Source organism: Drosophila mauritiana, chromosome 3L (assembly GCF_004382145.1).
Source record: "Drosophila mauritiana strain mau12 chromosome 3L, ASM438214v1, whole genome shotgun sequence".
Taxonomy (NCBI): domain Eukaryota; kingdom Metazoa; phylum Arthropoda; class Insecta; order Diptera; family Drosophilidae; genus Drosophila; species Drosophila mauritiana.
In genome coordinates, this window is record NC_046669.1 from 4,824,591 (window position 1) to 4,846,455 (window position 21,865).

At 44.4% G+C, this 21,865-nt stretch overlaps 1 protein-coding gene and 1 pseudogene across 2 annotated transcripts in view; both read right to left on the reverse strand.

Annotated features, from left to right (window-relative positions):
• Positions 1–5,207: 5,207 nt before the first annotated feature.
• LOC117139185 lies at positions 5,208–7,239 on the reverse strand (annotated as a pseudogene).
• A 5,026-nt stretch (positions 7,240–12,265) lies between these two features.
• Positions 12,266–21,865, reverse strand: part of LOC117140247 (connectin) — a 49,950-nt gene continuing 40,350 nt past the window's right edge. For both annotated transcript variants that reach the window (XM_033303049.1, XM_033303050.1), the window contains exon 5: positions 12,266–15,620. In XM_033303049.1, the coding sequence (XP_033158940.1) occupies positions 14,785–15,620 (836 nt within the window). In that variant the 3' untranslated portion in view covers positions 12,266–14,784. The remainder of the gene's footprint in view (positions 15,621–21,865) is intronic.

The window sequence follows — 21,865 nt, forward strand, 5'->3', positions numbered from 1 at the left end:
GGAGTTGCAATAAAAAGCGCGGAATTCGCCAGTGCAATAAAATAGAAACAGCCGTGCCTAAAAACCACTCAAGCATACATTCGGGCTTGGGCAGTGGGGATGTGGGATTCGGGATTTGTGAAGGGGCATCGAAATCGGAATGGGAATACCCATCTGGCATAGTCAAAAGTTACGAAATCGGGCCGTGAGTGAATGCCAGGAAAAACAGACATTGACTAGGTAGCGAAAATAAAGTCGTAAACCTGAAATAAGCCATCAATGGCATTAAAACCCCGACGCTGGCGACACAGCCCTTTTACAGCGCTCATCATGTGCTCCGTATCCGTGGCACGCCCCCCGAATCCCGCCCGGATATTCAGCCGACCTGTTTTTTTTTTTTTGGTATGGCGACGCCGTGTTTCATTTGTCAAAGTGCTTGGCGGCTCACAGAGTTCTCAGCGGCATGACTGCCGCTTTTTGTGGCTTTTACGTATGGGTAATCTTATAGGCGGGCATTACTCATACGCTCAAATCACGCTGACTTTCCCCATTGGCGCCCATTTAAAGTTTCCTGATTACATTGCAAATTATATAATTTCGTTGTTGATTTTTGGCCAAAAGAAAGTTTTGACATCCGTTTTTCTGGTGAAGGTGGAGTAGGAAATGGTATGGGCTTGGCCCACTTTCGTGGCGTCATCTTATTTAAAAATCAATATTTGCGGTGATACGTGTGCGGCATATTAATCATACGCAGCGTTGTCCCGCCGAGCCGTGTCTGTGATTTCTTTTCCAGTCTTTTCACCCAGCAATTTTCCTCCTCCTCCCAGATATCATTTTAGACACTAATAAAAAGTTTCGACGGCAATACGTGTGCGGCTTTGGGGGATGGAACTGAGATACCCAGTCTGCCAGCACTATTAGAATACGAAGAGTCGCCGACTGAAAGCGAGATGAGATGGCGCCCTCACTTTCGCATAGTTATAATAAGCAAAGTTTTCTGCCGACTGGAAAGCGAATCCTTCTTTTTTTGTTGATAATCAAGTCGGGTTAAGTGCGAGTCAAGTCCGATGTCAAGGCTAATGAAGTAGGAATCAACAGCGGTAATCTCGTTGTGCCCCTGGGACATTAATCCTGAATGGATGACGAGCAGGAGGAAATATTTCATTAGTTTTCCTACATGGCAAGCGCTAGTCTGGTCTACCATTAATAATTTTTAATATTTGTTGGAGCATGTAGTCCTGGTCACCTGTTTGCCGCTCGCACAAATTCGTATGGATAAATGAAGACATTAGCAGGTGGCCAGGCTTAACCTGATTCCTGGAAAATGGCCACCACCTACAACCAGGTTCATAATTGCCAAGCCGCAAATTAGTTTTATGTAATGTTGCGGCTTAGGTGCGCCACTGGAAAAACATTGAATTAAAACTTTGATTTAAATTTGAAATGCATATGAATTCTTAAATATTATTCTATCATTTGATCTTATTCCTTAAATTCTTGAAACGTTTTTTTAAACATTTGTTATTGGATGTAATGGCACCCGTTAGTAGTTAGTCTACTAATACTCAGATTCCTTTCAGTGCAGCCCTGTTCCCATTTCGTCCTTCGTTTCTGCGTGCACCGGTGTCTGCCTGTTTTCGCCCCCAAGGATATTAACTGCGACTCGGCGTTGGCTCAGCCAGTTGTTTGTGCAGCCAATAACCCGTGCCACCAACTGGCTGCTCCTTCCTTTGGGTCTCCAGTTGGAGTCCCGGTGTCCTGGAACTGCTGCTCCGCCTAAACCGCTGCCCAACTCATGAATGTTTGAAGAGCTCGGGCTGCGGCAGCGATGACTCCCGGCTTTTCCCGCTTTTCCCGCTTTTCCCGGCTTTCCTTTCATGCGCCTCGCTTCCGGCTTGGTGAAAATTAAACATGGCGTCAGGTGGGCGGCTTGTTATTGTTGTCTAGCTGCGTTTTTGTGTGCATATTAATTGGATTATCTAGAAGGCGCCCCCACTCCTCCCATTAGAAACGCGTGTGTGGCTTTTCCTCCGTAGTCACGTTAATCCCCGGGGATTCTGCCTGCCAGTCCTGGCATGCAATTGCTTAAAAGGCATTTGGCCCAACAATATGCCAGCCAAACTTGCCTCTTACTGCGGCATTCGTGGTTGGCTGGCCAGTAAAAAGACGCAAAATCAACATTAGACGGCGAGGGCATCCCTGCATAAATCACTGGCAAAAAGCGGGTTAAGTGTGGGGGTGGTGCTGATGGTAAACAGCAGCTGCTCCGCGCTGTCTAAATATTTACACAATGCCAATGTAAATTAAAAAACAGGCAGCGGGCAACAAGTTGACTATACAATGCCGGGCAGCACAGCGAAAACAATAACTCGGTTGCGTTGCCAACCGAAACGCAGAATACCCTGAAATACCCGAAATATTTCCAGCTGAAGCCCGATACCAAATACAGTATTTTCATTACGCAGAATGACTTTTGGTTGCCGTATGCAAATGCAAATTATTACGTAGACATGGCCGGAGAGATGCAGTGAAGCGTTAACCAAAGGATGAAGCTAATACGGACAGATGGATATCAAACGAACATCAATTTACACGTGGAGAAAATAGGAGTGGAGCATACAAAACTATGCATATTAAACTATCAACTATTCAAGATGATGATTCAACATTTTATGTTAAAATAAATCCCAATCGATAATCTCATTCTTTATATAATTGCAGTCATTTTTCATTTTGATCTGCCGTAATTTACTTCGTGAAGTGTTTGAAATCATGAGTATATCATTATTAAATCATGCGGCTCTGGCTCGAAAATTTAAATTAAATAAACTCTCATTCCCAACGCTTTTTTATGTAATTTTTTGAGTGCTGGCCAAACCCTGGCCAGGCATCATTAGCCGCCTGTCTGTGGACTAATAAACTGAGCATTCAGACCCGAACGGTCCGTTGGCAGAGGCAAGTAAGTTCGTGGCCACCACTACAGTCCAATACAGGCAGTCATCCGCAGCGGATTACACAAACCGACAAACAAGCAGCTTAAAAACCCGACCAGGAGTTTCCATGGATTTCCTGCACCCGGCTTCCATTCTTGCTGCAGATTTTCCAGCTCCTGATCCCCACTCCCTTTGGCTGGAGCGGCACACCTGGACCAAGCCCAAAGAAGGGATGCCTTTGTTGAGTCCACATATTTGATGCTGTGTGCGTAAATTAACAAATAAATGGCATTTTTGTTTGACTCAGTCCAGTTCTCGCATTCAGGCCTTTTGTTTGGGCCACCCTTGTTGGAACTGAAGCTGAAATTGGGCATGGATCTGGACCAGGACCTGGACTGGACTGAGTTTGGGATTGGCCCCGGCCAATGATTGGCCTCGCTGCTTCTTTGAAATTTCATAAATTTCCATGCAAAATGCTTAAAATGTGCCCAGAGGGCCCCGATCCTCGCATGGCAATTGACCAAACACGCTGAACCGGGGCCTTTAAGCGAAAGTACACTGGGAGGAAAAGGTTTACAATTCCAAGTGACATGTTTAATTCTTTAACGCACTGAACTGACCTTGTTTCGCACAGAAATATATTTTTCTATAACCTCTTAAAATTTAAGTCATATCCGTAACTCCTAGTCTAGGATACGTTTATTGAATCAATATGCTCTCTCTTCATAATTTTTACATTGCATTGTGCCAGTTTGATTTTGAGCTTTGAATGTGTGAAGGGGTGCCGAGTGTGTTTGCCCGCTCTTTGTCTGTCTCTTTGTGTTTGACCACAAACATTGCACTTTTCTTTTGTTGCATTTTTGTTTGTCGTCTATTGTCGCCGGCGCCCTTTAAGCCCCCCCAACCCAGGCCCACTCTCATATGGGCCCAACCGTGCGGGTGTGCACCTGACATAATACTTTAGCTGCATGCTCGAAGGCACATGTGGTTGGCTTGACTCTTTGGCTGTGACCTGGAGAAGCAGCCACATCCTGGCTGCAATCATAACCACCTTCGGGTTTCTGGATCACCTGACCACAACAGTTTTACTATATATAACATACAACATATTTGCCGGCCACTTTTTGCGGCTGTGCCATAGTCTCATGGCCACTGGCAGTGACTTGGATTAATCCTCGGCTTGGGGTAAACAAATTTCTTACTGATTGCAATCCCACTGCTCACCTGCAGCTTTCATTTTGCCAACTTCTCAATTAAATGAAATGAAAGTGGGCATTTTCCCCGCCTCCGTTCGAGCGCTGTAAATCTCGTGCAGTGAAAACTTTTTAAAATTAAATGACAAACACACATAAATAACTTTCGTGCGAGCGCTGCAAAATGCATTTAATTTGCAGCAAAGTGGCCGAGGACGAAAAGGAGGAGGTCCTTCACGTGGCTCCAGTCACCTCGGCACCGTCAGCAGAAGCGGCCTTACCAGCGGGCGGTCTCCTGGTTGGGTGGTTCAGTAAATGGGTGGTTCAGATGTGGAATGGCCAGCTGGTTGGGCGGTTCGAGCGGCTTTTAAAATGATAAAAGTCGCCGCTTGTCGCGACAGCGAGACGCCGACAAAGCGGCGTAAATTTCAATTAAATGTGAAAGCAAAACAAATTTTAACTTTGCTCGCACTCTGGCCGAAAGTTCATGCCAGTATCTCTTGTTTATACAGCGAGAGATCGAGATGTGTTAAATATGTTTACCATGAATACAGCATCTTAGCAATGCATTCAACTCATAATGCTCTATAAAAACATTTAGTTTATTAAAATTAAAATTTTTTAGATCTAGAATCATAACTTTGTTCCGCAACAGCTTTCGCTTGTAACGGGTTGAGTAGCAGAAGTCGGTAATCCGGTTATCCTCGCACGCGTAAACCCAAACTGGGACTTATGTATTTGCAGAGTGCTCGTGTGCCTAAATGTAATTGTGAATTCCATATTTCGCTGCGTCTGAATGTGTGCTGACATGTAATTGCCACTGCCAGTGGATGTTGTTGTTGTTTTTGCGTTTGTTATAATAACAATTACTTGAAAAATACTCCGATATCAGCGACGTCAGCGTCGACAGTGCCAGCGAAATTATTTAAATGCTTTGCTGTTCTGGGATAACGAGTGCACAGTGGGGCTTGCCAACTGTGAGACTGGGAGATTCGATGGGTGGCGGGATAAGCACACACTCACTCACCGTCACTCACACACACACACTTTCACCCACTCAGGAGCCTTGTTAAACAATCACAAAAACATACAAGAGATCCCATTATGCAGCCGTTGGGGTATCAGTGGGGCGGTGGGGAGAGCTCGCATGCACTGAAAGAAAGAATTTTAGATTAATTGGGAATTATTCATGTATATTGTTTTAATAAAGAGATTTAAGCAAGCAACAGCATACATATGTACGATGAAATTTAGAAAAAGAGAATATTTATGTGAGTATTATGCTGAGTATTCTTGGCAACCATCGAAATATTTCTCTCAGTGCCACAGCATGTATGTGTGCTCGTCATGCGTGTGTCTGGCAGAGTTCCGGACTCGGCCCGGCGCGGCCGTCAGACAATTTGGTTTAATTGATAGTTTGGATAATGTAATTATAGACAATTGCGTTTCATGCGAAACCGATTTGCCGCCAGCGCCGCTACCGCGTCGATTATAATGGCCAACAATGCTCAAGTGTGGAGTCCAGTGGCGGATAAGAGAGCCTTCCGAGTGCCAAGTGGGGTGGAGTGGAGGGGATTGGATGGGCCGTGGTGGCGGTGGTGGTGGGGCGGAAAAGTTCCACTTGCTAAATGAAAACGGGCGCCAAATGAAGTGCGTCGCCATCAAGTGTTATTAACTTGTAAAACAAAGAGAAATCGCCGAGGGATCGTCGATACGGTTGGGAGGCATGACTAGTTGGCCAGGTCCAGCGATGGTTAGCCCATCGGGTTCTTTGTGCCCGCCACATCAATCAATGCGGAATGCGGCAAAAGAACCAAGCGGACTCTAATTGGCAGGAGGTGGGCTCCAAGGGGTCCGGGATGATGACCCAGTCGCCTGGCCGCAGGTACATGCAATTAATTATGGTCATTTCCAGGTGCACACAGACACAACTGCAGTGGGAGTCATCAAACGAATGGCCGGCAAATGGCTGGCGAAATAACAAAGCTCGAATGACTGTTGCATACTTTTCGGGGCATTTGCCAGGAGGCGGGGCGTAAATACCAAAACGGGGGAATGGCTGCCTAAAGAGCGGTGAAAATGCGCGCAAACAAGCGCATAAACGCGGCGCTGTGACCTCTGACCTCGCACCCAGTCTCTGCCATCGAAATCCCCGAATTAAAACAAATGATGAGGTTTTTCGGCGACTTCACTTACCATTACAATAACCGTTGTTGTCGGCGGGACAGTAAAATAGCGCCCAATTGCCAACTGGCAATTGGCAATTGGCGCTTCCGGCGGCTCATTGGCTGCACCGTCGAATGGAAACACATCCCGTTCTCGTTCTCGTCCGCCGTCCGGCATAATGCACATCCCATCCGTATCAATATCGATGACAATCGACAATTGGCCTGCCAAATGCACAACCGACCAACGAAGCACTGAAAAAATCTAATGATAACGCAGAAAATAAATGAAATATATGTAAAAAAAAACACGAAATATAACTATTAACTAAATATCACTTTATACGAATTGACTCTTTCTTTGAAATTTACCTACAAAACTTATGGTTTTATCTGATATCTGATATCCTTTGGCGCAGTGCACCAGCAGCGCATCCTGGCCAGACACGGTGGCAGATCTTCGTGATGCATTTTTATGATGCGGTGCCTGATTTGCGGACGCAAAGTGAAAATCGCACGGCAATCGCATCGCCGCCGTCCGAGCATTTTAAATATGCCTCAAAGGCATTCGACAATGTACGCAATTTGCAGTCGCCGTAAGCCGGCTGATAAAGAAACAATTCGCGTTCGTGGAACTCCTTAAATCCGTACGGCCCTCCATCTGGTCTCAGCACTAATAAAATTAATCAACTTTAATGCACTGGCGTTGTCCTTGCAGTTTTCATCCTTTCCATCCAGCAGCGCAAATGTTGAATGACTGAGATAACAATAAATGGAATCCGGGCATGGCTCCCTCGCCCCAGTTCGCTCCAGCAGCAGCACTAAATAATTTCTAATAAAATAAAATAAATAATGAACGCAGCGGCAGCAGAAGCCCAGTCCGGCCAGACTTTGCCAATACGGTCTAGCACCCACGGATGACCCCCTGCCCACCATCCTCCTCCGATCTCCACAGTGCTCGGCTGCCATATTGCGCAAATATTGCAGTAAGTTGCTTTGGCAATGTGTTTTACTTTTATTGCACTCGAGCCGCCGGGCGCTGCACATTTTTAGCGCCAGTCATAAAATCCGACGAGCATCTAGCTGGGGCTTCAGCTCCGGCTCCAGCTTCGGTTCCAGCTCCGGCTCCATCTCGCATCCTGGCCAGCACATTTTTCCAATTTTAAGGCTGAGTAGCGCGCACGGCGAACGCCAAATGACCGTAGAAATGATTGCCAATGTGGGCGTTGGGTGGTTGCGTAACCAGGCAACTCCAGGGCAGCCGGGTCATTTGTTGAGTGAACGGCGTCGTGGGAGCCAAGGAGAAACGGGCGACTGGAGTTGGGTGTAGGTGTGGGTAGAGGTGGTGGTGATGGTGGCCCCTACACAAAGCCTGCCCACGCCAGGCACTGTTCTTATTTGCCTCGGCTTATTTGCTAAAAATAAAATCAAACTGCAGTGCCAGAGTCCACGACATAATAAAAGAAATTGCGTGAAAGGCGGCTTAAAGAGTTGGCCAAGAAGAGGCGTCAACGACCTGGGCAGGAATGCCTGCCGTTTCATGGTGCCGACTGGCTAAGGTTCACTAGAAGGCAACAATAAATGTAATTTCGATTGCAAAAATGATACATATAGTATTTTGATTTTAAAGTAAATGTAAATTAATATATTAGCTTAATTAAATAATACATTTAAATCTTATTTTTGGAAGTTGTTATATTATCTCCCATAATATGTTTTGTTCAGTGTAAAACCCTTGCCTAGTATTGACTATTTCGAATGTTCCCTCCGTAAAGAGATTATTTAGTGCAATTGCCGATGAATAAGAGTCTTGCATAGCGTCGCTATTTCTTGGTGTTATATTAATTTAAAAGCCCGTTTAGACTTGGCTTTTTATTCCGATCCGAATGACTGATAGAGCTTTCAGATTTTATTTCTCGTTCGCCAAGTTGTCAACGCAGTTTCAATTTATATTTAAGACCTTAAACAGCACTTTTATGAGCTGGCAACTTGGACCGAACCGCCGACTTTCGTTCGCTGTTCTCCCGCTGTTATGGCGCATTTAGCAATTTTAAAGTAATAAACTCGGCCCATGTCCTGGCCACCAGGCTGGGCCATTAAAACTTGCAAGGAGTCGGGCACATCTCGAGGCTGCTAGTTTTCGGAAATTGGCGCCCGTCCTCCGTCCGCATTGAGTGACATCTATTAATCGTCGCAGGTCCTGCTGGAGCCGTAGGTTCGAATGGAGTCGGAGATGGAGTTGTGGAGCCAGCGGAAATACTTGGGCCATAAATCACCGGAGAACTTCATTAGACACATTTCATGTTCGGCTGTGCCAGGATGTGCAGATGTGGTCGCAGGACAGCTGTCCTGTCAGTTGCTGTGGGCTAATTAAGACGCCAGCTTCGATTGGTTGGCACCGAAAAGGTTATTAATAATGCCGCCTCGATTTGAGCGGGTTTTGCCCCCTTTCCCTACAAGAGCGAAATGGTTTTTTGTTCGGGCAATAAAAAAAAGTACACCCAAAGTTGGGTTGATCCTTCGGCCAGGACTGCGGCTCTCAGCTGGCCGCATTTCGAACTGGAATTGTGGTCAAGTTTTCATTTCTTCGCATTCACCTTTGCCTTCTTGCCTTTTATTGGGTAAACACGAACTCGACTGTTGCCAAACAGTTTGCGGTTTCCGTTCAGACAAAAATACTGGGAATTCTGCATAAAAACGCATTCACAAATCGGTTTATGGCCTGCTCTAAGTCATAAGCCCGATGAGCAAACTTTGTGACAATGGCGAAATGGCAGTAAACATCAGTCACATTGTGAATAGGTAAGCAAAGTGCCAGCGGACAAAGTTGGCTCAGAACAGTTGGCCGAACAAAAACAAATCCTTTTATCACTTTTATGCATGTGATGAATGTTATTAGTTGGCTTTTGTTGGACTTTATCTTTAGCAAAATCGAAGCAGCTATTTTTATGAACTATTGAGGCTTTCCTTTAAAACGCTGACCATCCCTGCTGTCATAATTGAATAATAAACGCTGCGCCACTCGAAACTAAATTTCAAGCTGGCATTTTGATGCACGCTGTGCCATCATACCCAGTACTCGAATAGTTCGAGAGGTATAGTAAGTTAATAGGTCAGTTTGAACTGACCCGACAAGGTAATGCTTCAAAATCCACACTTCATAGATGATTACTAAGTGGTATGGGTCTTTGACTTCTAATAAATCAATAAAGACTGTCATTTATAAGCCGGTACTTAATGCCCTATTCCATCCTATCTCCTTACCTCGTCTTTTTTCCGTTTAAGAGCACGGTTCACTTGGCTGGAAACCTTTTACCAATAGCTCTGCCTCCACCTGCACATCTATTCCGCCATTCGTGAGCTGCCTTTTTGTTGGCTTTTTTGCCAAAAGCTTTTAGCTGGACGCATCGCATCCGACGGAGCGTGGCGACGTCGTCATCGTGTCGCTGCATCAAACGACATTTAGCTTGCGCATAAAGTTCACATCATTGCCGAGTTGTTTGCCATGTTAACTTTATTAGTGTGCACGGCTCCTGGATCCCGATTCGAGCCCATCCATACCCCATCCTGCTCTCCAGCCTGCTGCCTCGGAGAGTGCTTCATTTGCGTTATTGATACGCCAGCCTGCTGTATTTCATTAGCTTGGATCGGCAAGCTTCTTTTAGCTGCCGTGAAATGCAATTTGCCGGCTACCAGCGTATGTCGAATCGTAAAAATTATAATGAAGTTGCCGTCACACAGACACTACAGGCCGCCATAAGCCGCTTTTAAGTTTGGTTGGTTGCCAAAAAATAGAATGCGGGACAATATGAGCTACTAGCAAAAGTATACGTTTTTTACGATCTTTTTTAGTCATAACATGGCCAAAAAATGTCACACATATGAAATAAAGACTGCTGTGTGCAGCTTTTGATCTAAACTAAGTGCCACTATTGTCTGAGTGCTAATTAAAAAAAAAAAAAATTTTATAAATTTTCACATTTTTGATAAGGGGTAACATCGTAATTTTTTGCAAAAATCGACCAAAAATAAAAAGTTAAGTTTTGAATGCCAATCGATTGGGAATATCAATACGAGCTAAAAGAGGTATAACATTCAATATTTGGATGAATATTTCCATTTTTATAGACAAAATACTACTTTTTAAAAACACGATTTTGCCATGATTGTAAAGATACTGCTAAAGAAAGAATAGAAAATGTTGTTTTACTTTATATGAAGGAATGGATTTTGAAGTTAATATATATCTCATAAATATTTTGCATATTTAATGAAGCTATAGCTAAGGCAATTACCCTGCCAAATCGACACTCCGACTAATACCTGAAATTTATTATTTATGGGCATGTATGGACTGCATTCTTCCATTTATTATCCTTTTGCCGTCAACACAGCCAGCCCCTATTTTCCTCGAGTGGCGGGCATAAAAAAATACATAAGTAGCGAAGGTAATAATAAAGCCACGTAAATCGCACGCCATATTGGCCCCAGTCCATAGACATATGTCAATCACGTGTCCCGGCTGCAGTTGCCTTTCTTCGTTCTGGCAATATGGCAAAAGGGGAAAATAATAAAAAATACACAACTAACGTTGGGTTGGGTCTAGTAAGCCAGCTAAACTGCGGTGGAGAGTTCACTCAGCGCGGCTAAGGTTGATCTCTCAAAGCGCATTCCGGTAATGGAAAAGGAATTGCGAGCTCAAAGCAAACAGCAATGGAGGTTCCTCCTGGCATTTTTCGCATTTCCGATTTCCGATCGGGGGCTACAGTGTCAAAGCCGTACGCTTGATTGATTTTTTGCTCCGCCTGCCTGCCCGCCTGCCTGTCGCTCGCTGGCATATCGCGGAATAATAGCCCCGTGATGCACCACCGCACCACCGAACCACTGAATCACCCACTTCAGATTGGGCCGCGGGCACTTGGCAGGCCGCACTTAGCTGCCGTTGCCGTTGTCGCCGTCATTTTGTTTGATAACATCGTCTAGCAACGTGTCTGGCCACCCGTGTGACGCAAGCCGAGCACATTTCCAGGACCCCCTAGCCACCCAAGGACCGCCCCTTCAAGCTTCCAACCCTCCAACCCTCGAGCCCTTCACCCACTCATGTATGCATTGTGAACTCCAGCGTTGGCGCCTTTGGCATAATCAGTTGCAAAAATTTGACACGCCGTGAGTAAACGGGCAAAAAGCGCGCTTTTCCCGCTTTTCCGTCGCCATTTTTCCTACGCCATTTTTCCTACGCCATTTTCTGACTCACACATACATACATAGATAGGTACATACACACATGGTGTAAATGCGTCGCAGTGTGTGTGCTTTATTTGCATATCTGTTTTTGATTTTTGTCGCCGTTGGCGTCTATTCAATTTGACGTGCCGCTCGGTTGCTCAGCAGCAGCCTCCCAATGAAATCAATAAATCTGCTCCACCGTTTGGATCCAATTTATCACTTTGCAGCAGAAAGGGGATTCCCTTCGTCCGTTCTTTCCCACCATTTTCCCAGCACTTTCCCCCATTTTCCACTTTCGCGTGCAGTGCCACGCCCACAGACATGCGGCTGAGGGGCTTATCCGCGAAACGATGTGCATACAACTTTATTACTAGGGCAACGCGGCGTATGAGTGATGTGGTGGGGGCACCAATAATGGGCTGGCAATTTCTTATGCCCACCTGAACGAATGGCTGTGAAACGTATGCCTCGGCCGCCTTAGTCAATAATGAAATTTAGCAAAATATCCGCGGTACAAAAGGAGAGCGAGTCCTGAGGCGTTGAATTCCCGAAATTTCGGGGGCAAGAAGCTTTGCATATTTTACGGCGCCATCGAGCCATGTGCCGAAATGTTTTGTGCGCGCTTAAATTGCGGAAGTGATAAACAGGCGGCTCCGGTCCAGGAAGCATTTTAATATTTCAAGTTTCACTCGAGGCAGCAGAAGATGCTTTGTGCTGGGCGAGCAAAGCAAAGGCAAGACAATGAAATGAGTAGAAACACTGTTTTTGGTTTATTTTTTTTACATTAAATATATTTAGATGGTTTTTCTTTCAAAATTGTTTTCTGGATTCCATGAGCGGGACCTCAGTGGCGTTCGAGGACTTTAAGACGGGGCCCCAGTAAAGTAAAAGTTAAACAAAATATTGCAATTGGAATGTGTTCTGGTTTCGGCTCTTTGGTGGCGCCATGCCCCCTTCAAGTCTCACGCCCTGGAGGTCCTTTCATTCATGGTTCTGTGTTTGTGGGCTGGGGTTGACATTTCGGTTTTGGTATCAATTAAGCAAACTTCTTACATCAAATACATTTATATTTCGATTATATTACTTGCTGTCCGTTCGCTCTGTGTACATTTAAGTTAAAATAATTAAGTAAGCTACATTAGTTGTTTATATTCAAAAATTACTTTACTCGCTGCCTACTTCCATGCGCTGCTTAGCCGTAAAAAATAGACGAGATACAAATCATTTCAAATGGCACAGGAAAACAAAACAACCAAACATTTCTTAGGCGATAAGAGGAACACAAAATCTTTGGTTAAAATTTCTCAATTCTTAAGGCTAGGTGTTAATTAAGTGTTCGTGTCGTTAATAATTTATCATTACAAGCATTTAATGCACTAGACAGAGTGGCTAAGTCAATCGAATTTCGCCCAACTCCTTGAGGCAACTGAAAATCCCTTTCACAATCTCTAGCATAGTAACTTCGTGACAATCAAATGAAATGAGTGTAAAATGGCTGAGTATCAACAATAATGAAATTAGTGCCCTGCTTAGATAGAAGTTTTCTTAGATTCACTTTTTCTTCACACTTATTATTTGGTTTAATTTTTTATTTTTATTTTTTTTTGGTTTTCTCTGTTGTGTTCAAGTTCTTAGTTGGTAATCAAAACACTAAATACATTTAGCTTATATCCAGTTACTTAAAATAGTTTTGTGTTTTCTGCTTTGCTCTCGACTATTTCATTATTTCGCTTGTTTCAAGTGTTTTAAATATTCTTGCCCCCTTATTTCCTTGGCGCTTTTCCGGGCATCTGCTTCCCAGCTCCTTGGGATTTTCCCCGATTTTCCTGCTGTTTGCTTTCACTTCACTTATCTGCTGATTGTCCACTAAAACTATGCTTGCTCCTTATGCTCGGCGTTCTATTTTTCCGGCTCTTTCTTTTTTTCGGGGCTTTCTGTATGAAAACTTCACCCCCTTTTTACACAATAAATTTGCATTCGGTTTTTGCTTACTTTAGCTTCTTTTGTATATGAATTTTTAAACACATTAATAAACAGCTTTTTTTGTTAGTTTTTTTCGTTTTTTGGTAAATCATAGTTTTGTGCATAATTAAATACGTAATAAATTGCCAAATAAAGTGTAATGTGCATCCATACTAATTTGAATGCACGAATCGTCGGCTCTTTCGGTTTTCTAAAAATGACATTACCCTTTCCCCCAGCTTGCATTTATTACAATATAATTAAACATACAGTATTTTCCATATAAATATTTTGTATATATTAGCATAATTTACCTTTATATATTCAGTCTTAAGCTACAAAAATCGTTATGCATATTTCTGTTTTGTTTTTATTATTATATCTCTTTATGGCTTTGTTTTCTTTAATTTGAATCTATTCAAATAAGTTATATAAATTCGCAATGTATTCATTTTTATTTCTTCTTTATGTTTTGGTTTTTATTTCTGGTGCGGCGAAAGTAGGACAAAAGCAGAAAAGTGTTTGCTGTGTAATTTTCCCGGGACAAGGTTTTCTTAGGGGAAATTCAGGCGAGAATTGTAGGGTAGCAAACAGTCTTACAACTAAAAAGCAGACTTAAACTCTAAGGGAGAACTGCGGGTGGCCGGGAATTGTACGTTTACCTATTACATTTATTAATTATTATTTATCGACTATCTGCTATCCTCTATTGCCTATCGACTACCGGCTATCGTTGCAACTTTCAGCGATTGTGTCATGTTCTGCGTTTGCGTTTATCTTACAGGCATGCCTCATTTAGTGGATTTGGCCAGCTCTGTCTCTCCATCTAAGACGTTTAGCGCTTTCCAAGTTTTACTGTAGTATGTACCTTGCTCAAGTAAACCAAAAGTGTCACTATGGCTAACCGTTTAAACTAATTCTATGTAGTAGAGTGTAGTGGTAGTCATCATCCTGCGATAGGTTGAGTATCTTTCTTTTTAAATGAAACGCCAGTTTGCTCGGAGGTTCTCTTTTGGGTTCGTTTTGGGCTTATAGTTTCGGTAATGGTTTTGGTATCGGTTTCTATATCTCAATCTGAATCTGAATCTGCTGCTGAAGTTGTTGAAAAGTCGAGTCTATCATTACAGCTATCAGCTAGGTTTATAGTATTAAATTTATTGAATTTTGTTACCCCTTTTTACATATTTACAGGACTGTAGCTGGTATCTTTCGTAATTATCGTGTTGAAGCTCGTTTCCCAAGGGCACCACATCTCCAAGACAGTATGTACAATGTAGAACCAAACGTAGGGGTCACCATTCAGCAACCATTTCCGGATGTGAGTCTTCAACCCCGGCTGATCATCAGTGCGATTAGACTCACTATGATCGTCATGCTCTGAGCCAAAGAATTAGCTCCTGCCGTGGACATGTCCTGGCCAACATTGCTGCGCACATCCATCAGATCGCGGGAGAGGGGCAGCTCGGTGGGATCGCTGAGTTCATCGTGGCAGGGCAGCATTTCTGGTTTCAGCAGGAACAACTTGATGTAGATTGCGTTCTTGGTGGTCAGAATGTCGAGGGCGTCTCCCGACGCGGAGTGCGATGTCATCAGGACATCCACATCGTTGTGACCCACTACGGGAGAACCGGCTCCATAGAATCCCTGCTTGTGCAGGCTAAGATTGTCATCCAGGTCTAGGCCATGACCCAAGGACATGCCTCCGTTGTTGTCGTCGTAGTAGTCGTATCGCTTGTGAGCCGGAGCCACTGCCGCCAGGTCCTTTTCCTTGACCTCCTCCTGTCGCTTCCTCCTCCTGCGCATCTTGGACTCCACCACGTTCTCCGCACTCGAGGCGAACTGCCGCTGTCCCCGCAGTGCCTGTCGGGATCTGCTGCCCAAATGCTTCCTGCTGTCGTCCAGAGTCAAGCCGCTGTAGCTGCTGCCCACCACGCTGTTGCCCACACCGCCCATGCTGGCGCTATTGCTGCCAATCGCCGTGAATCCCCCGATATTGAGCACGTCCAGGATGGTCGGCGGCACCGGGTCCACAAAGTGCGACAGTTTCGGCTCCTGCAGCGTGCAGTGCAGGTCCTCCAGCGAGTCACGCAGCTGCAGGTGACGTGTGCGATTTTTCAATTCGAAGATCCACTGCAGACGACAGTCGCAAATGAATTTGTTGTCTGCGGAAGACAGGTGAAAAAGAAAGAGGAGATTTTGGGGTTAAATATAACTTGCAGGCGGCTGGCGGGTTATCCCTGAAATTGCTTTTGTCAAATCGTCGCCCCAAACCGATTGTCCACGTTTGAATGCCCCGCCGTCTGGATGTTTGAATGCCTGAATGTCTGCCCACGTAAGCGAATGATTTTCCCCTCAGCTGCTAAGTGGCCGACTGCAACAATTGGCTGTCATTTGATGGCCGATTGCCACTCTAGCTACGGGTACACAGCAAAAAATTTTGCATCCCATATAAATTAAAAAAAAGCTCGATTAATGTATGCAATAAAACATAGATATCTGTAGTTCTCGCAGTGCACGGCTCTAGATGAATCCAGCCAGCCGCTTTAAATGATTTTGCCCACGTTCGAGAGTAGGGAGTCGAAGTTGCAGGCGGAGTTGGTTGGAGAAAGAACAGGAACTGGAACAGAAGCTGGAGAAGGAGTCGGAGTCGGATGTCGATGTCGTTGTCATTGGGGCTGCTCCTCACGTTAAACGCCTCAATGACATTTCCAATTTAGACAGCAGCCTCCTCTCATTCGGGAGCGATTGCAGCAGGGGTTTTGACCATTCCCGTCTGTGGGCCAGCGTCTGTCAGTCAGTTGGACAGCCAGCTCCGGTTCTGTGATTCTCCGGCTCCCCAGTTCCCCAGTTCCTCTCCATCTCAAGCTGTTGTCAATTATTTTGTAGTACGCCTGGCCATGCGTGGACCCAATCTGCCCCTGCCTCTAATCCGTCTGCCGCCTTCGAAACCCCTTTTCAATTTGCTATTTGGTTAGAGGACATGGGCTGACTGCGTTCCAAATTGAGCGGATAAACAAGTGCCAGAGTGGATCTAATCGCCGACAATGGTCTAATGAATAAATCAAATTGCGTTTCAATGGGTTTCCCGAAGGAAACTTTGCCCTGAAAGGGGGCCAAATGAGCTACCCTCGTGGGTATAATTAGGCCCGAACACATTGTGACACAGTTTGTCCTGTCAACATGTCGCATAATTAGCATAAGCGTTACGAAAAGTATCGACTAACTGGCAGATACACACATGAACACACTGGCTACATCATCATTATCACTGGCAAGGCACACAAAGTCAGTAGTCAGCCAATTGAGTTGGCAAACGGGTGTCCTTTTCCTTCCCCGAATGACAATCATAATCCGAGGCATATTTCTGTAGTCCGGGCAAAAAGAAAACTTGCCCCGAAACGACAAAAGGAAACTTTGCTTTGCAAAATAGTCGGCAAATTAGTGCAGGGCGGAGGGCAAAAGCCAAGAGGAGCCAGTCAAAAATTCTAATTTTCCATATGAAAGCATGCAAAAACCATAAATAAAGTTAAATATGCACAGCCGGAGGAGCAGACTGTGTATACTTGGAAGCCGGTCCGGAAAAATGCTGGAAAAATGGCCAACGACTTGGCAACATTTAGCAAGCAAATTACAACAAAATTAACATGATAATGAAGTGACCCAGCTGGGTGGTGTGGAAAAAGCTGGAAAGTGGATGAGGATGAGAATGTGGCCATGGGTGGGTGGCCGTTGCAGTTGGCAGCTGTTCGCAGCTGACCAAATGACAATGACTTGCCCCCAGACAACGTTCCATAAAAGTGCTTAAAAAAATAAAAATTACACAAAATATATATGTAGAAAATGAGCGGGGTGGAGAAAACGGAGCCGAGGACACTAGACTGTCGCACTTTGTGTGGCATAAAATACTTTTATATTTTTAATGATACTTGGCCAAAGCGGTAGGAAGTGTTTTGGTCTGCTGCACACACTCCTGCACACACACATACTCCCCCCTCACCGACTCTGTTGGCATGCAATGAACTCCCTCAACCCAGGACGACCACGCCCCCTTATTGCCCTATATGTACATGTGTATGTGTGGCTAGAGAACTGCGGCTGTTAGTCAACTAGATGACTTTCAACTTTAACAGCTCCTGCTCCTCTTACTCATCCCCTTTGCTTAACACTGTGAAAAAATATGAACACCCTAAATGAATAAGAGTTTGATGAATATATTTCTTTGAGTATCCTATTCATTGTCCATTTTATCTCAGAAGAAATCTTGAAATGTAACCACTGTTTAATGCCAGGAGTATTAGAGCACTCAAGCCTCCAAAGTATGATCCTTGCTAGCAAGTTGAAAGCGACCACAGTTCCTCTCAGTGTATGATGACGCAGGAGCTTTTCTTTCATTTTGGGTTGAAATTTGGCGAGGGGACAGAGAACTGTCGGAAACGTTTTTACGGTTAGCAAAGGACATTTACATACACACTGACACAGTGGGAGGACCTGCTCCACATGCATGCGTCTGTGTGTACATTAAATTTTATTATTGTCATTTTCATGGCGTTGTCGGACGGATTCGGACCCCATCCCCTTTCCTATGCCCTTACCCTTTTCCCATTTCCCTTTTCCCGCCCATAACTTTTCGGTCAGCTCTATTTGCATAAGTTCAGTTTTGTGTGCGCGTGTGTGTGTGTGCGAGTGTGAGTGCGGTGCAGCCAAATTAGACTCAACTGGAACTTTGTTTGGTCAGTTTTAATGCCGATGTGTCTGTGAGGCATTTCATGTGTTGAAACATATTCATAATTAGTTGTCAGTGCAGGGTGGAAAGGGGGTGGGGCATTGAGGGCCGGAATGTGGACTCCTTTGAATGGCTTTGTTTGCACAAGATGTTTGCCCTTTATCGGGGGTATATTATTATTTCACAGTGGCTGAAATGGCAGCAATCCTTCATCATGAGTCCTGACAGCCTCTGCGGCCTTTTTCCTGCTGCAGACCCTCTAAATGGCGTTTCATTAACATTTATTTTAAATTTAATATACTAAAACTGGAGCTCGCCGACCAGAGCAGGAAAAAGTTTCAAAAGGAAAAGGCAAAAATTCGCTTTAATTGGCTGGTTTTAGGTGCTGCCTGCCACATTAACCCATGCTGGCCCCTCTCGGCACCTACTTCCGTACATATATTGAAAAGCGCAAAGAAATCGCTGGGTTTTTCGCCTTTTTTGGTTTTTTTTTCTGGTTGGTTGAGGGGTGGAAATATCAACACAAACGGCCAAAGTTTCTGCACGCCCCCAAATCAGCACAGCTGCTGGCCTAGTTTTAAGGCCTTTGTTTCACCCTGGACTACAGTTTTTTTTTTATTTTACTCCGGACTCTTTTCAATCCTCGACTCCTACCCGCGTCGGGGTCACCAGGAATCCATGAATGCCGCGCAGCTTTGTTTGAAATCAGCTCATTTTTGGCGGGTTCGCCAACTGGCCAACGCCGGGCTTCAGGCTTTTGGCCAACTGGGAAAACTGCTAGCTGGTAGCTGGTAACTGGTAGTAACTGGGACCTGGGTTCGTTTGCGGTGGTCCGCCTTTGGCCGCCACTAGGGGACAGCACGCACAGTTGCCAGTTACCCAGCTGCAGAAGGGGGCAAACTGGGGTCAAAGGGGGCGTGCCAGCGTTGTCCTTCGCCTTTCTGCACGCGTGTGTGTGTCTGTGTGGTGGACTGTGCTCTCCGGAGGATTTTATCATTTTTTATTACATTTCTCGAGAGCGCTATGTATGCAAATGAAGTCGAAAGTTTCGCTTTGTGTAGTTGCTAGTTGGTTTTGTTGCCGGTTTGAGTAGGGGAGTTGGTGATAAAGGCAAGCTTGTTTGGGGAAGGCGTGAAGGGGATCGACTCCACCCATTGACTTTGGATACTCTTTTTATTCGGATGATGCACATGCATGCGATAAGAAAGTGATAGATGAGAGCCAGAAGGATTGGCTTTCAATTTTAAAGGACAATATAGGTGCTATCTTGAAAATCGATAGAACACAAGAGTGATTCCAAAAGCGTTCAAATTTAAAAAAGTACAATTTGTTGCGATGTAAATTTAAAGCTTTGTTAATTACAAGCATTTTAATGAAGTAGAATTCCATATCTATTGACTACCTTCTGATCTCATTTAGGAAGTTCATCTCTCACAGAGTCAAAGTTAGTCGATGTGATACTTTCTATCTTTCCACAAATTCCCTCTCACTTTTCGGCAAGTTCTTTTATTTGTCCAACGGAGGGGAAGCCCTCAAATTTGTGGACCTTCTTCGTGCCGCCTTTTTTTAATGAGCTTCATTTTCAAAGTTTTTCTTTGGCTCGTTTTATATTTTTTTCTGTTGGCTTGTTTCCTGGCTTGTTACGGCTGTGTGTGATTTTGCCGGCTCATTCGCATTGCGTGTATTTAATTTTGTTCGTCCCTTTTGGAATGGCAGGGGTTGGGGGTTCCCCGGCAATTTTCACCAAGTTCATTCAAAATCAAATGGGGTTCCACTAAGTTGGGACCAAAAAAGGCGGAAGGAAAGAAGCAGCCATTGAAAGCCATTTGAATGGCCGTCGCTTTTCTCGCCAATTTTCTTTATTTCGCCAAGTGAATGCTTCGCTCATTGAATGTTTTTTATTAGGCCAAATGAATGCGAGCCGGTACAGGAAGTGGACTAAACTGGAAGTCCTCTTTATTTTGTTTCCCTTTTATTTTCGCTGTGTGAATGGCCGTACGAAAGTTGTAATGGTTGTGTTGATTTTTGCGCAGTGTTTTGTAGTTTGTAATTTTAATAACATCCAGGGCCTTTTTCCCGCCGAAAGCGCGGGATTTTCCAATCATCCGCGCCAAGCGGAATCAGGAAAAAATTACACTTTATTTCTTTCATATCAAATTATTTTCGGCAATCGAGCGTGAAGTCAAATAAACAGTCGGCAAGATCAAACAGCCGGCTGCCAAAAGGGAAAGTCATTGCAAGCGATTTAACAACTATGCCCGGGGATAAATATTTTATGAAATCGCATAAACAAATCAAAGACGAATCACAGACGGAGAAAAAAAAGGAAAATCACTTTCGCCAAACCAGAAAAGAAAAAACGAGACTGGGGGAGGCTTAGGGCAGAAATCAAGGGCGGCGATCAAATATGACCACTCAACCGCGCCAGGACTTGCACATTAGCCCTCGAGCATCTTTGCCAAAATATTTGCACAGCTGAGGGGATGAGGGCTGGATTTCAATTGCGGAGTGGAGCAGGGGGTTGTCTATACCGGAAGAGGGTTCGCGGGTAATGTGTTTGTTATATGGTAAATCGCATAAAAAATACACACAGCTATAGAGGGTAGATATATGGTCATAACAATAACAACTTGTTACCCCTGATCGACTGGCGATTGCCGGCCTAATGTTTGCCAAAATAGCCCCAGCATCATCGCCGAAGATTTCCGGCCCACTCCCGAAATTGAATTGTATTTAATAAAATATACGCGAGGGTGGCACAAAAGGGAAAAAGCCCTGGGGTACGAATTGTATAAATAAGTAATGAATCTTTTGTTATTGCTCTGTGATTTGCCAAGTCAAGTGGATATTGCCCATCCCTGGCCATATTCTTTTTATCCACGGAGTGGGTGGTGTTCAGTCTATTATCGGCGGAGATATGCATTATACTCGTGTGGAGACACTGGCCATATATCAAGCATCAAACTGACATAAATTGTTCGCTTGATCGGATGGATTGGGGCATACGTACTGAAGGATTGGGCGGACTGAAGGACTGCAGGACTATAACCACATGCCGAGATGCACCGTGCAGTTGGCCATTCATCAATGCCAACACTCGCATGTCCGCATCGCCTGTCATCCCCGATATATCGTTTCACTGGACACTCTCTGTGCGGCCGCCGACGACGAAGCGATAGGGAATACGGATATATAGCAAATTGAAATTATTACATAGTGTAAACTCTGGCAAGGAACTGCCTCCATCTGTTTATTTATGGCCCGGCTGCACTGCTAATCGATGGCCGGGCCCAGAGTTATGCGACACTCAATGTATTTTATCGAATGCGGCATAAGTTGGCCGAAATATTCAATTAAATGCTAGTCGTACACAATTTATGTTTGCCCGGTGCCGTCCTAATGAGTTTCGGCCCAGTTAATATCGATGCGAACTATGCAAATAAATAAACCTAGAGCTATGTGTGCCAGCAGACAGTTTCTAGTTTGCAGGTACACGGCAAATAAAAAGCCTATCACTGATTTATGGCCTATTAATTAGTTTCAAATCGAAAATATATATTTGAATGTTTCATTTAATGGGAATTAGTTTGAAACATATATCTTCATTGATTTATACCTGCTCTAATCCAAAGCATTCGAGTATCTGACTTTGATTGCGTACCAATAATTAAAACATAAATCGCC